Raw genomic sequence first — 14,551 nt, 5'->3', positions numbered from 1 at the left:
TCTTCATGTGTCAGAGGAAGAGGGACTGTAATGAGATGACACTGTTTCTATTTAGAGCAACATTACGTTCATGCTGCAAGTCCCTTTGGATGAAAGTGCTCCTCTGATGGCTGTATATAGTTACCAGATTCTGTGAGGATGTTTACATTCAAAACGTGTGAAGATCTCATAAAACACGACTAAACCTTTTTGGCTTATGGCCCCTTAAACCAGAGCGATGTCTTCTTGTCTGGTCGCAGGTTACATTTGTCTACGAGTTCAGTTCAACCAAAGAATGATGTTCCCCTCTGAGATAGTTTCTCGTGACTCAAGAGGATAAAATTATCCAGTATGTTACAAAAGAGAGAGGTCACGACTTGCTCATCTCGTGACCCCATAGATTCATCTTTTTGGGGGTTCCTGACCACCAGGTTGAGAGCCACTGTCATAAAATATACATTAAGTACCACAGATGTAGCGGCTACTATTTAAAGACACTGCTTACATGTAATCCATAATCTGTACCCATTATCTATTTTTCATCTGCTTGTTTCTATTCCATTGTCTTGTTTTTCTTTTGTTCTGTTGCTGCTGCTCACTGGAGGTTACAGACCATAATTCTGCTGTATGACAATAAAGTATCTTGAATAAAATACTAAACTATAGATTTATTAAGAATTTTTATGGCATACTATACTATGAATTAATATGACTTTTTATATGACTTTTTTATGACTTTAAAAGGCATAAATAAAAAGGATCTGCCTGCTGTTTCCACCATTACGGCCGGGGTGTACAATCAGAGTCACAGTGACTCAAAACCATGCTGGCAAAGCTCTGTTGTGACTTTCCACCACAAGGAAACCAAGCAGTGGTCTGTGTTGATTAAAAATAACCAGAGACAGAGAGGCTGAAAACTCTGCTACCGGGTCAAGAGTCTCATACAGTTCAATTAGTGTACAACTAATGAAAGACAAGTTTAAAATGAGTGGAAATGCAAATATACAATTACATTTCAAAATAAACTTAGTGAACAGGAGGTCAAATTGTTTAGTTTTTTTATTAAATTGTTTTAGAGAGGTGTTCATTCAACTGTGTGCAGTATAAACTGCATTTATAGCGACTGTAGTTTGAAGTGCTGTTGAATTGTAGTGTGTCATATTCCATTTAGTGCCCTGACTGATCTAAATTAGGTTTACAAAATGTTTAAAAAATACCTCAATTTAATATTTATTAGACTGGGTTTAGACAAACAATACTAAAGGACGAAATTAACATTAATTTATTTGATTTCTGTGGTCTATTTGGTTTTTATTAGTAAAAGTGCAGTGGGGTTCTGTTCCCTTAATGTCTCTAAAAAGCTGATAAGACTTTCTTTCCCCTCCAGTAGAAACATGTTGACTTTCTTTCATCTATAAACGTCTAACTTGTTCAACTGAAATCTTAGAAGATCATGTGAATGTTTTGGAAAACGTTTGCTCCCCGAATAGTTTATCTGCTTGTTTGGCTTGTTTAGGATTACATTGAATTGGTTTAGCCCATAAAGTTATTGCAGATCACCATCTGGCACCCATGGGTTATGTTGGATTTATATTGATTGTTGGGATAAGGTGGCAGTACGTGTGTCCCTGTGTTTGTTTCCGTGTGATGTCGATCAGCTGGGCTGCTCCGGGTGAGCCACCCCCCTCCTCTTCTATAAATTGCCTGATCCGAGCCTGCTGCTGGCATTTGATTTGTAATCTGTCTCAGAGGATTTATTTACTGCACGCAGCCTCGCGGACTAACAAACATGAGGAACGTCCCGTGGATTTTTCTGGTTTCATCCTTTGCCTTTCTTGCTTCAGGTAAATTAAAGTAAAATCCACATTTCGCACATTGGGATTCTTATTTATTTATATTTTAACTCTTTGATCTTCCAAAAAAACAAAATAGCTCAAGTACCAAAGACATGTTCGGCACCACCGGAGTACCCGAACACCATCCTAGTGAAGAAATATGCGGCCATGCAGAAGTTCTTGAGCGGGGAGAAGGTTTATTATGAATGCGCAGAGGACTTCAGTCCGTACAGAGGAAGCCGAGCTGCGCAGTGTGATGGTGGGAAATGGACCCAGCTGACTCTAAAATGCGAAAGTAAGTACACTTATTAGCTGTTCAGTTCAGTTAAAGAAAGGCTAAACGTTTTTATTTGTATTTGGCTGCCAGTTGAATAATGTCTGGGGTTAAGTTCTGTGCTGTGGAAACTCTCAAGATGGAGTGAAGGTGTGCATCAGTGAGACTATACTCCAGTGTGGGTTTTTGTTCACCTTCATCACAGAGAAAAGCTGCTCGCACAGGTATGTGCTTCCAAACATACAGAGCGTTTGAGCAGCATGTAGGCGGAGTTGATGCAGCCGAAACAATGCATCAACAGCTACAATCAGCTAAAGCAGGTCTGTAACTTTAATCTCCTGTCAGTCGTCACCACAGGTTGAGCAGAGTTATGATTATCTTATTTACAAAAAAAATAGTAGTAGAAATACAACAAAAAGAAAATAAGTATTACTCCCCGTCGGGGAATCGAACCCCGGTCTTCCGCGTGACAGGCGGAGATACTGTCCACTATACTAACGAGGAGGAGCGTAAAGCGTCATGTGACCTCATCCAACCAATCAATGGGCTGACATGGAGTAGCTAATGAATATTAATTAGATGTGAAGTGTGTTTTAAATGTGTTTTTAAAGTATAGTTTGTAAAAGCGCTGCTTCACTGTGATGAAAAAAAGTCCAGTATAGAAATCCTGCTTACCTTTAACAGAAAAACAGGGAGCCTCTAAAAATGTTAAATAGGTAAATATTGTACTTTTTACAAGTAAATATTGTACTTTTTACTGTACTTAAACCTCAAACTATTTGATAACATTAATATTTAGAATGTAAAAGACAAACAGAGACAAGTGTCTTAAAAATTCCTCATACTGACTTCAATTTACTTTTGTTTATCTTTAACTAACTTGGTGTTTGTTGCTGTTGGACTGTATCTGATGTCTGACAGCAGGATTCACTTGTCATGAAGTGCAAACTTGCTTCATTTTCTGTTGAGCTGAATGAAAATAAGGAAGCATGGATCCCATCAAAAGGAGATGTCCCATTATTATTTTACGAGGTAGACTTTTTTTTCTCCTTACTTAAACATTAGAGTTTAGCTTTTTATGTTTATTTCATATTTAGTGTTTGGTAACAAGAGCAACCTATTTGAAAATACTACTGTAAAGCTCATCTCTGTAGACTCAAATCAGAGACATCTCTGTGTGTGTGTGTGGGGGGGGGGGGGGGTTGAGATAACCTCAAGAGCACCTACACAGACCGCATCTTATACAACGCATCTAAAAACTCTGCCTTGATCTGTCTGGAAAAACTCACCGAGGCTGGCATGCAGACGTTCCAGCAGCTTATGTGGTTTGTTTTGCGACATGGTGAAATAAAGGCGTCTGCCTTGTTTTTGTTCCATCTGGCAAATCACATTTCACCCTCCTTTCCATGTTGTGATCGGTCATTTACAATCTCGTTCTTCCGACAGAGAGATCATGTGGCAATGCCGGGGATCTACCTAACGGGGAGTTTCAGTATGAAGGGAATTCATTCGTCGGGGCGAAAGTTTATGCTAAATGCAAAGAGGGGTAAGTTGATGCTCAAAGGAAATCCTTAAAACTCTGTTAGAATAAGCCTCTGACTTTGTGACGTGTTTATCTCCATGTCGACAGATACACTCTGAAAGGATTCGACTCCATGATATGCAAGAAATCTGGATGGACCGGTGAACTCCCGTCTTGTGTAGGTGAGCAACCGAGCATTAGAGCATCATCATAGGCGTGTTATCTGAAACCCATTGATACTCTTTACACACTGTGGTCGCTGCACCTTAAGAGGTGATCTAATGCGGACGGTGTCGTGTTTAACGGTGAGTAACGACTGTGACGCATGTTTTGGGATTCCATCTGCTGTCCAGGCCTTAATCTAACTAATACATTTCCCTCCAAGCATAGCAGGAATAGTGAGGTGCAGATACTGTCTTTGTCAGACAGTGCCATCAATTTGGAGAAAAATAATTGTAATCTCTTCAGAGGGAGAGGCCACCTGCTCCACCCCTGCAGTGACCAACTCTGTGGACAGAACCGGAGATGTTTCTGTATACCGAGTGGGAGACCACGTCACCTTCACCTGCAGCCGGGGTTTCCAGCTGGATGGAGCTCAGCAGATCACTTGTGGACCCGGCGGCCTGTGGCAACCTCAGCCCCCTCGATGCCTGCCTTCACCCGATAAAGAAAGTGAGTATTTTTTTTTTGTTAACCACTTGTGTGGTTTATTAAAAACGAAGTGGTGACACGTTTGTTCACCCAGACTGACCCTTTGGTCTGTTCAGCAGGAGGATGCGGTGTGCCAGTCACCACCCGCGACTCCAACGCCAACCTCGCTGACCGGTACTTCACGATGACCTCTTTCGCTCGTGGCGACAAAGTCCATTACGTGTGTGACTTCGGATACGTTGCCTCAGGCGGCAGCAGGTATCGCAGGTGTGTCGGGGGAAAGTGGACACCGCTGCTGCTAAAATGTGAACGTAAGAACTTTTAACGTTGTGTTTTTTTAATGATCCTTCTCAGTCCTAGTTTAGAGATGTATTAATGTTTTTCTGTATTACCCGTTTAACTTGACCTTTTTCACGCTCCAAAGGAAAGTCATGTGGCTCTGCAGGAGAGATTCTGAACGGACTGTTTACCTATGCTGGAGTGGAGTTTGGAGACACTGCTACAGCTGTGTGCAATGAGGGGTAAGGAACATCTGTATACTGCACTGCTGTCCTACCATATAGATGGAATCAGAGTAGAAGAGACTTTGAGCTCTTTGCTGGTCATTTGACTTGTTCAAAAGCTCTCAGCACTGTGCAATGACCATAGAAACATGAGTTAGCCCGCTGCAACGTTCACAGTACACATGGAAATGGCCGTTCTGTCTATCCTGCCTTTATACTACAGTATACTAATACTATAATATGACTTTTTCAATCTATCATTATTTAGGAATCTTTCTGACACACTATACTATTAATTTTTATACTATGACTTTTTATATAGAATAGAAATAGAATGAGTACGGACATTGAACTATTTGCTGTGGTTATCAGATTAGTTCAAAAGTACGGTGCTCAGTACTGTTCATTGACCATAGAAACACAATAAGTTAGCCTGCTTTTATGGTATACATAAAAATGGCCGCCGCTGAGACTTGTATGAAACATTGACCATCCAGCTGTTGATTTGAAAGGGAAGGTCCGTTCTACTTATGTTATTCTTTTTAACTAAAAGATTTCGCATTCTCCATCTCTGAAACTCGCTGAAAAATGTATTTCTTTCACTAGGCATCATCTTGTAGGACGGGCAACCAGAAACTGCCTGAATAAAGGCTGGGACGGACGTCTTCCTGTCTGTGAAGGTGTGGTGACCTCGCATCATTTCTTATGTGGCCTTTTAAGTTTCCGTCCTCTTTAGCTGTGCCGACGCTACTGTATCTCTTCCAGCGGTTGTCTGTGCGGAGCCTCCAGGAGGGACGAATGCAGAGATGACGGGCCCTCACGAGCCATCTTACACATACAGGACTGAGATTCGCTATCATTGTCGTGTGGGAACTCTTATTGGACAAAGGAACATTTGGTGCACCAAGGATGGGACATGGAGTGATCCTCCTCCTACATGCAAAGGTCCTTGACACTTATAAAGTTGTTAAAAAGATGTATTATTTTTTTTTTTAAAGAGCTGTCACTATCTTATTTGATATGACTAGAATATAAATTGAGTTCCGTTTTCTCACAGAAATAACATGTCCAGATCCAAATGTGCCAAACGCCTACTGGACGGGAGCTCAATCCAAGCGGTATCAAGACAGGGACACGATATCAATAGAGTGCATCCCGGGCTACACAAAGACCGGCCCGAGCACCGTTACCTGTGGTGGTGATGGCCGATGGTCACCTGGCCTCCCTACATGTACACGTAAGTAATCAATCGTTTTTGTGTACGACTTGCATCATATTCTTAGTTTTACAGCACTTTTGATTAATTATGATCACATTTTTGTTTCAGGACGTCGTTACAACCGGAGGGGCTGATGAGTTGGCTAAAACGTGAAACTACAGTTTTCAATCCAACCTGGTTAAACCGTTGACCAGCAGTCAGTGAAGGATTGAAATGGTAGTCTCCTAAGCGTCACGTCTTCCTTCTACAAGTCCATAATAATACACTAATGGTGATATATTTTCTTACTCGCTCATAAGACTTGTATAAACTCATTATACAGACATTAAAATATGTTTGAAATGAAGCTGAAGTACAGTATGTTTATTTCAATAAGTGTCTTGGCTAAGTAACAAGTACAAACCTGTGTCATTCACCTCTGTACATAGCTTCTTCTTTTCTTAACAGTTGATAATGTTATGTATCATCTCTATAGACTAAACGGTGAGTGAGCATTTCATGAACAAACAAGCTACAAGAAAATAAGAACACCAATTCCATTCATTTAAAAAGACAATACAAAATCCAGACATTTCTTTACATGAGCAATAACAATTCAAGTGCAAATATCATTATCAACTCTATGATACATCATAGCAAACTCTCGTTAAAAGGCAACAATTAACAATAAAACAAAACTTATCAGGTTGCAGGAAAGAAGCCGATTCTGGTGGGAGGGGGAATTTTGGGGCATGTGGGCCGAGGGAGCGCACTGGGATGCTGCCCGTTGGCCTGTAGTACGCGGACATATTGACCTGTGGAGGAATTTCAACCTGACGTGAGTTCTTCGTGGCTTGGCCCAGCATCAAAATCCCTTTGTCATCCTAAAATTTAGGTAGCCTACTTAATAGAGTTTGAGATGGTACCCTTCATATCCTGTACCAATTATTTTTATTTACACAAATGAGTCCCCCCGAACAGTTGACTCAATTAAATTTGACAAGGTGTTGGGATTATCATAATCATCGTGCAGTCATCTTTACCAATTTGACTGAAGTGGTGGTGCTAAGGATTTAGGAATGGTGGGACTGAAGAGTAGTCCAGACATAGTGAGAAATATTTATTCCCTTTCTTGCTTTCCTTCAGGAGTCAGAGGTTTCTAGTTCAAACAGACACTCCAGTAATGTCCAAGCCATAAAATAATGCAACACATAACCCCCACCCCACTGATTAAAACGTTACAACTATTTCGTAATTAGTGAGCTTTAGCGGTGCTGGTAGTCGCAGTATTTGTGCTAAGCTATCTGTCCAGACGAGAGTTGTTTCAATCTCATTCTTGGCAATTTTGATTTCGATTTCCCAAAAATGTCAAGCAATTCCTTTATCTACTTGGAAGATCCTAACATGTTAGATTTTAAAATAATTTGACTCTTTTGGTCGCTGTTTTGAAATCACACTTTTCTTTTTACACACCAAATGTTTCCGTTTTTATTACATTTCTTGACAGACTTTACAATGTTTTTGTATTTCTCTTAATAAGAGCAGTTACACATTGCAACTTAAAACATCTTCTGCCCATGGTGACTGATAAATATTTAATAAAATGAGTCAACAAGAATGCAGCCTAAATCACATTTCACAAGCTTTGTTGTGGCGTCACAAAAGGGTGTAACCAAAATTTACGATGTGTTCTCATTCATTGCACTTAAGTAGGATGACGGGCTCTAAATTTAGTGCACAAGACAAAGTGACCCGTCCTTTTTGGGCGGTCTTTGGAAGAGCTGTCTTCATTGGGACAGAACAAAATGCAAGTGGGGTGTTTCAAAGGGAGTACTGGGTGTCTTTGGATTTGAGACGGGTGGGACGTGAAGGGCAGAAAGCAATTTTGGGGGTCCTGCGTACGAAATTTAGGATCAAAGAATTCAACCCTCGTCTGATTTCTTTTCATTATTTACAAGATTGAAATAAAAACAATAAAACTGGTAGTCCAGACAGGCAATGTGACATTATCAACTTACTGTGTAAGAACTAAGTGTTTCAGACACGGAGCTTCCTTAGTTTTAAACCTAGAGACTATTGGTGTGTAGAGTACATCAGAAAGACAATATGAGATTGAAGAATTAAAGTGACCTTTTAAAAGCAGCAGCAAACATAATGTCCCTCAAAGACATTTCTCTCTCTCTCTCTCGCGCTCTCTGAGACATGTTCCACTAGACGTCACACTATCATCTCTGTGGCTCTCAAGTATTAGTTTGTTATTCATCTCCAAAATGTCCACTATGTTCCTGGACTGATAAACCACCTGTTTGTGTATTTGCTTTAAGTTGGCTTAAAAACAAAAAGAGCAACAAATGATCCGATGGTTGGAAAACGCTGGTACAGTCGAGACAGGCGGAACAAAACATTGACTGTTTTAACAGTAAAACCCTTGAAACTGCTCTAAGAGCTCAAATATAGTAAGGCTTTGAATGACCCGGAACGTAGCTGCGACACAAAATTTAACAGCCGCTCCTCCTCGAGGACAGCACACAGACACTGAAGATGGAACTAGGGGTTACACAACACTTACAGTCATACGTAATGGTAGGAGTTGGAGCTCAGACCACTCATTTAAGCGAATACAATAACTAGCTCTATCAAGCTCAAACCGCACCCACAAAACGTCACTCCTACTGTCTGAAATGGGCGTTTCTATTGTTTTCTTTTCGTGGTTTCATTGCACAACAGAAACCAAACCCACTCACATACTCTACGTACCCACTAAATGCTTGAGCTCGGGATTGCAGACCTGTGCTGAGCGGAGATTGACAAAAAAAACCTAAAAACACAAATTTTCATTATTTCTCAGGTCTGCATAGTGTTTATTGTCAAAAGCCTACGGAAAATAAGAGAGGGTAAACATACTGGTATGTTTGTTTAAGTCCTGTAAGAGTTGCGGGATGGCGTGGAGAGGGAGGTCTGGGGAGGGGGGTGGGCCACAATCCCGTGCTTCAGCAGCTGTGTGGGCTTTACTTGTATGGTCGCAGGAAAGCGGACACTTTGCTGCTGATGAGGCGTATGAAGGAGCGAGGAAGCATCTCGTTGGACTCCCGAGTGGTGTACTTAAAGTAGTTGTTTGGGTGAGCCAGCACATCAAAAAGAGTCTTAATCAGTTTTTTATCCTGTAGGGACAAACGGACGGATGTAAACGCAACACTTAAATGCATATTTTCATCCTTAATAATCCTTTGAATAACATTTGAAGCTATTGCACAATGCTGAGAAACAAATAACACGCCTATATGAAAAGATTAGCAAATCATTTCAGTTATTTTCTGACTCATGCGAGCACTAATATGTTTGTTAGGTACAGCTTATTGTTTTATGAGTCACCTTTCACAGGTGCTCTTGTGTATCATCAAGAAAATAAGCCGGACAAACGCAGTAAGAAGTAAATCTGCTCACCTTGAGGATTTCTTGATGGTTTTCTGAGGCATACAGTCTTCCATCTCGCACTATGTCCTCTACGAGCTGTTCATAGTCCTCTGAATTTATAGAAACACAAGACACAATTACTTTCTGAGAAAACACTTTTTAAATGAAATGGTCGGATAAGTCCCGTAAGTGAAGTTAGAAAGTACGGAGTAACATATTTCCCCTCTCACCTCGTGGTATGTCTAACAATTTAGATGATTTTGGCCCATTTTTGCTAAATTATTCCTTATTTTGGTTATTTGTATTTAACACTTTACATGTCAAAGTCACAATATGTTATGTCATCGCTAGAATTACCAATCTGCCAACCAGTCAGGTTGTATTTTACGTCCATGCCTGTCCAAAATGTCATCACGTCATCATGTTATCCTATTAGACATTTGTATGAAATTGTCATAATTAAATTATAAATATTTCTTGAGGTTCAATTGATTAGAATTTGTTAGACAAATGTCACCGTGACCTCACAAAGCACGTTGTTGGCCATAACTCGAGTCCAAGTGGACGTTTGTGCCAAATTTGAAGAAATTCCCTCCATCGCATTCGTGAAAATGAGCCAGCGTTATGCATGAAAAGGGGCCAGAGGCAGAGAGAGACAGCAAATACACAGCTTGTGTAATGAATGAGAATGCTACGTACCATCATAAGTAACATAGGGGATCTGAAAGCCTCTGGCGCTGTTCGCCTCATTGGACTTGAAGTTAATCCAGAGACGTCTGGAGCGAGCTGTGAAGGCAATGGGCCGCTCGTACGTCTGGCATGTCTCGTAAGTGGTGATGGATGTAGCCGACCCTTGTAGGGGCACATACAAAACAATGGTGACTAATCGGGTTTGTATGGTGCAAATGATATACAGTATCAATACTAACTTGGACTTCTATTGAAACTTTAACCGTAACGAGAGACACTTACAGTTCTTCCTCATAACCAGCACATCTCCGCACTCATCCTCCGAGGGCAGGAAAATCTCCGGCACCACAATTAGGATTTTGCGCTTGCTGGGCGGATTGATGTTCCAAATACACTCGACGTTAGCAGGGTAATTACCGGGATAGTTGGGTGACTCAATGTAACCCATGAATTCGCCCATCTCGCCACCACATTGCCTGTCTAGACGAACACAAAACAAAACTAATTCGGCTCCAGCTCACGTCTGAGAAATCTAAAAACATAAAACAGTAATTTTCATACTCACTCTTGCACTGCGAGACACTTGTGGCACCATCAAAATCAGTGGTGGTGTTCCCAGGGCAGGTAATACAGTAGTTCTGTCTAAACTCTGTCTGATACGTCCCCACTGGGCAGCGGATACACCGGTGTACTGTGGTGTTGTAGTAATGACCTGGAGAACACTGAACTGCAGGGCAGAAATGAATACACATATTAATTGGGGAACGTTTTGCAAAATGATTTGAGTGTATTTTCTTCTTCTTTGACTGCATAAAAACGGCACAAGCTGACCTTTGACTTCACAATCATGGAAGGAGCTGGCACCTTCCCGCTTGGTGCCCAGTCCTCCCCCACAGGGGAAGCACAGGGTCCGCCCCAAATCTGGTTGGTAGGAGCCCTGAGGGCACGCCTGACAAGGTTTGAACCCATCGTTGGAGAAGGACCCCGTTGAACACTGGCCTGGATTTGATTAGTAGAGCATGGAGAGACGCTTTACTAAGTAGGAATACATAACTATCAGAAGTACATGTTTAATATTGAAAACAAGAACTAGGCTACCTGCACAGGAGGAGATGTTTCGTGCCCCGACAGGCCCGTGGCCGTCACTGCCGGGACAGAGGTCACAGCCCAGCTGCCCCTCCTTCTCCTGGAAAGTGCCAGGTGGACACTGGACACAGCGCTCCTGCTCGCCATGGTAGTAAGACCCCGACAAGCATCTGACTGAGAGAATATCCACAACGGCTCCGGTCAGAGAGGACTCACGTCAGTTTAATCAGTAAAAAAAAAAAAAATGCAAACCTTGAACTCAGTTTTTTTGGTTGATGCACTTGTTCCGAACATGAAACTTGAAATTATTATTATTATAGGCATTATAATAGCAGCCTTCATGGCTGAACACTTGTATTTGACTTCATTACAGTGTAAAGGTGTACCTAATAAATTGAACACGGAGTGTTTACTTCACCTCACAAGACCTTGTATTGCAGGTTATGACAGCATATGTCTCGAGACGACATCAACATCACATCACAGTAAATTAGCTCATCCAAGGCTCCCGAGTCCAGCTCTCCAGTCTTACCACATCGTCCGCTGTCCCTCTCCCAGCCCGGCCCACAGTTCTCCTGACTGGGAGTAGCCTGGGGAAGCTTCTGGGCCACCTCATATTCCAAACCAGCGACTCGGATCAGGAAGCGCTCCTGGTTGATGGACTTCTTCAGAGCCTTGATATACGTCTTTACCTGCTTCTCCATGCGCTGTCTCAGGCAGCTGAGATTGCAACTCCCTGTTTATGGTCCAATAAAACACATTTGTTTTAGTCACAAGCACACAGCAGATCCTGATCGTATTGGACTGCAACTAATGATCACTTTCAGTAAGGATTAATATGATGATTATTGTCTCGATAAATTCAGCTCTTAATTCCACCTTATACCCTTTTAAATGTCCATAAAAATCATCACAAGGTCAACGCAGACAGTAACTGCTGCAAAGAAATCGTGTTAAACTAGATGACTGACCTGTAGTGTCTCCCGGTTTGACCTCAGCTTCCAGCTCCAGCGTAATACGCGTTACCTCTTTGTTAGCGGGGTTGCGAGCGCGTCGCCCTTTAGCTTTCTTAGAGGAGTCACATTTGAGGTTGACAAATGTCACCAGGCAGTTGCTGCAGGGCTGCCCCCCTCCTGTGAACAACAGGATATCAACAAACCCCCCATCGCACATCAATAAATAATAATTCATGTTGATTCATGTTTGAGAGTCGAGATCTATAATTTCTTGGAAAGTATGACTCAAAGGCAGCAGATACACCATTAGCAGTTACATAAGTGCTACAACTTATTTATATGTATATCTTTTTTTGAAAGATGCTAATTATTTTCTCCATTAATTGACTAATTGCTTTGTCTATAAAATGTCAGCAAATTGTGAAAAATGCACATTGTGATTTGCCAGAGCCAAATTGCTTCTTTTATCCAACAAGTGTATATAATAATAATTGTATGTGACAAAAAAAACAACAAAATCTTACTGGCACCAGTGAATGTTTGGCATTTTTGCTTGAAAAATGATTAAAACAATGAATTAATTTTCCATTTTAAATATTCTGTTCATTGTTTCAGCTCTTAATTATACCTTATACCCTTTTAAATGTCCATGAATAATAGCAGATCTACACAGCAGCACTGACCTGGTCCAAGTGTCCGTCCTCTGTCCTCCGTCTTGCCGGTCAGCTTCGGGTGCAGGTGACATTTGGCGTTTTTAATCTTGAAAGAAGCCGTCTGCTTCACCGGAGGGGCCAAAGTCTCTACAGACAAACACAGCACAGTGGGTAGGGGGCAGCACACGGCAACATCACACTGCTGCCACAGCAAAGACAGACCGCCTGTGATTGACAGGTCGTTAAAAAGGGTTCGATTATAGGAATCTGGAGGGCAGCGAACCTATGCAGCCCTGACTACTGCTGGAGTTGAGCCTGGCAGTGGACTTCCCTCTGAAGATGGGGATACCACAACTGACTGAGTAGCTGTTATCAGACTCTGCAAAAGGTCACACGCAAACAAATTAAGTCTGGAGAATGTTTAATTCAAAATGACATCGGTTTTGCGATTGCACGCTCACTGTGGGTGACATACCTGCCAGATAGTGAGCCTTCGAGGCACAGGTGAGAGAGCAGCTCTCTTTCTTGCCCGTCTTGCTACAGGTCAGAGTGGCCTTTGGTGCCACCAGTCCAACAGCACATTTCATCAACTCTGAGGGGAAAATAAGACCCACAGAGAATCACACACTGTAAGCAAAGAAAGCGGAGAGAGTGAGAGAAACATGTGCAGGCACTGGCACGAGGAAAGTGCTTTGAGTGTGAGTCAGTGAATGAACCACAGGGGGGCAGTGCTGCTACATACCAACACAGTCTTTCCTGTTCCAGTGCAGCTTGTACCCTGGTGGACAGGTACACTCGTAACTCCCCAGAGTGTTGACGCAGCCAAATTTACAACCTCCATGGTTTATGCTGCACTCATCGATATCTGTGAATAAATACGTTTACATAAAGACTTTTAGTGGACACACGTAAGTGTCACCAGGACAAATTGTACACACCTACTTTAAAAAGGAGGAAAAAGGTTCTTCATCATAAAATCAGAAACCCTGAGAAACAATGTGGCCAGTTAAAAAAAAGATGTGGAGTCAATTTAGTTGAGTAAAGCAAAAGCAAAGCTGGCCCATCAAGATCCAGCACAGCTGTGAATGAGGAGTTCCTGAGAGGTCAGGTCACTTCATCCCGTCAGAGAGTCACATTCTAGCAAGATGAATGTGTTTGCGTGTAAACAGAAGTCCTTCTTCGTTTCTGTGTTGCCACATTCAACTTCATGTTCAAAACTTCTTTCCTCTCGAGCGTGGAAGAATTGTGGTGAGCAGTAAATTGCAAACACACGCCGAGCTAAAAACCACTAAAAGCATCCGGGATACAGATGCAGGCTGGCTGCCATTGACGGCAGACAGAAAATGAGTCCAGCGGGCAGAGCTGAGGATGCGGACAAGCGTCGGAGACACCGGGAAAGAGACGGAGATGATGGCAGTGATTGACGATCGGGCCTGCTGATATATAAATGCTCTTTCTTTTGTTGTTCAATTAGTCAGCCTGAATAAAAACAGTCCGCGTGCCACGGCACTCCCTGAAGAGGATGATGACTTCATCAACAGCAATGTGTTGCCAGAGCTGCTTGGAAACGCAGTGAGAGGTGCGCTGCTTATCCTCTGCATCAAAGCACTCAATTTAAAGGACAAAGAGCTCTAATGAATATCTGATGGAAGCGCAACTCATCTGCCAGCAACCGTTATTTTCGACTTCTCTGTTCTTCCCATAGTTGAAACGTAACCGAATACATGTATTCTGACCTTTCGCCAAAGTATTTTTCTTTGCGTGCTCTTACAGAAGATGAGATGAGCGGG

General features: G+C 42.0%; 2 protein-coding genes and 1 non-coding gene across 3 annotated transcripts in view; 1 reads left to right on the top strand and 2 right to left on the bottom strand.

The window, feature by feature from the left end:
- Nucleotides 1-1,919: 1,919 nt before the first annotated feature.
- LOC142948297 (complement receptor type 1-like) lies at nucleotides 1,920-6,189 on the top strand. Its single transcript, XM_076090245.1, has 10 exons — nucleotides 1,920-2,109; nucleotides 3,535-3,634; nucleotides 3,719-3,804; nucleotides 4,079-4,282; nucleotides 4,378-4,572; nucleotides 4,686-4,782; nucleotides 5,371-5,444; nucleotides 5,530-5,709; nucleotides 5,822-6,001; nucleotides 6,092-6,189. Exons 1-10 carry the CDS (start codon nucleotides 1,983-1,985, stop codon nucleotides 6,115-6,117), a joined length of 1,269 nt encoding a protein of 422 aa, XP_075946360.1. The 5' UTR covers nucleotides 1,920-1,982; the 3' UTR covers nucleotides 6,118-6,189.
- On the bottom strand, nucleotides 2,521-2,592 carry trnad-guc (transfer RNA aspartic acid (anticodon GUC)). Its single transcript has one exon. It is a non-coding gene; the product is annotated as a tRNA-Asp (tRNA).
- A 2,781-nt stretch (nucleotides 6,190-8,970) lies between the features above and the next one.
- The window catches only part of scube3 (signal peptide, CUB domain, EGF-like 3), a 64,366-nt gene continuing 58,785 nt past the window's right edge, over nucleotides 8,971-14,551 (bottom strand). The window contains exons 11-23 of the mRNA XM_076092122.1: nucleotides 13,504-13,626; nucleotides 13,237-13,353; nucleotides 13,045-13,140; nucleotides 12,792-12,908; nucleotides 12,124-12,285; nucleotides 11,685-11,888; nucleotides 11,165-11,326; nucleotides 10,898-11,065; nucleotides 10,632-10,793; nucleotides 10,349-10,546; nucleotides 10,076-10,228; nucleotides 9,407-9,486; nucleotides 8,971-9,123 (exon numbers count right to left, since the gene is read on the bottom strand). Coding sequence (XP_075948237.1) covers nucleotides 8,971-9,123; nucleotides 9,407-9,486; nucleotides 10,076-10,228; nucleotides 10,349-10,546; nucleotides 10,632-10,793; nucleotides 10,898-11,065; nucleotides 11,165-11,326; nucleotides 11,685-11,888; nucleotides 12,124-12,285; nucleotides 12,792-12,908; nucleotides 13,045-13,140; nucleotides 13,237-13,353; nucleotides 13,504-13,626 — 1,895 coding nt within the window. The remainder of the gene's footprint in view (nucleotides 9,124-9,406; nucleotides 9,487-10,075; nucleotides 10,229-10,348; nucleotides 10,547-10,631; nucleotides 10,794-10,897; nucleotides 11,066-11,164; nucleotides 11,327-11,684; nucleotides 11,889-12,123; nucleotides 12,286-12,791; nucleotides 12,909-13,044; nucleotides 13,141-13,236; nucleotides 13,354-13,503; nucleotides 13,627-14,551) is intronic.

The sequence above is a fragment of the Anarhichas minor genome, unplaced genomic scaffold (assembly GCF_050575085.1).
Source record: "Anarhichas minor isolate MPS153535 unplaced genomic scaffold, ASM5057508v1 ptg000003l, whole genome shotgun sequence".
Classification (NCBI taxonomy): domain Eukaryota; kingdom Metazoa; phylum Chordata; class Actinopteri; order Perciformes; family Anarhichadidae; genus Anarhichas; species Anarhichas minor.
This window is presented reverse-complemented; position numbering and strand designations above follow the sequence as displayed.

Excerpts from the sequence above, each read along its gene's own strand:
- LOC142948297 (XM_076090245.1), top strand. The coding sequence starts at position 1,983 with ATGCAGAAGTTCTTGAGCGGGGAGAAGGTTTATTATGAATGCGCAGAG. Across the intron at positions 2,110-3,534 it reads GCTGACTCTAAAATGCGAAA|AGAGATCATGTGGCAATGCC; the intron begins GTAAGTACACTT and ends TTCTTCCGACAG. Across the intron at positions 4,283-4,377 it reads GCCTTCACCCGATAAAGAAA|CAGGAGGATGCGGTGTGCCA; the intron begins GTGAGTATTTTT and ends TGGTCTGTTCAG.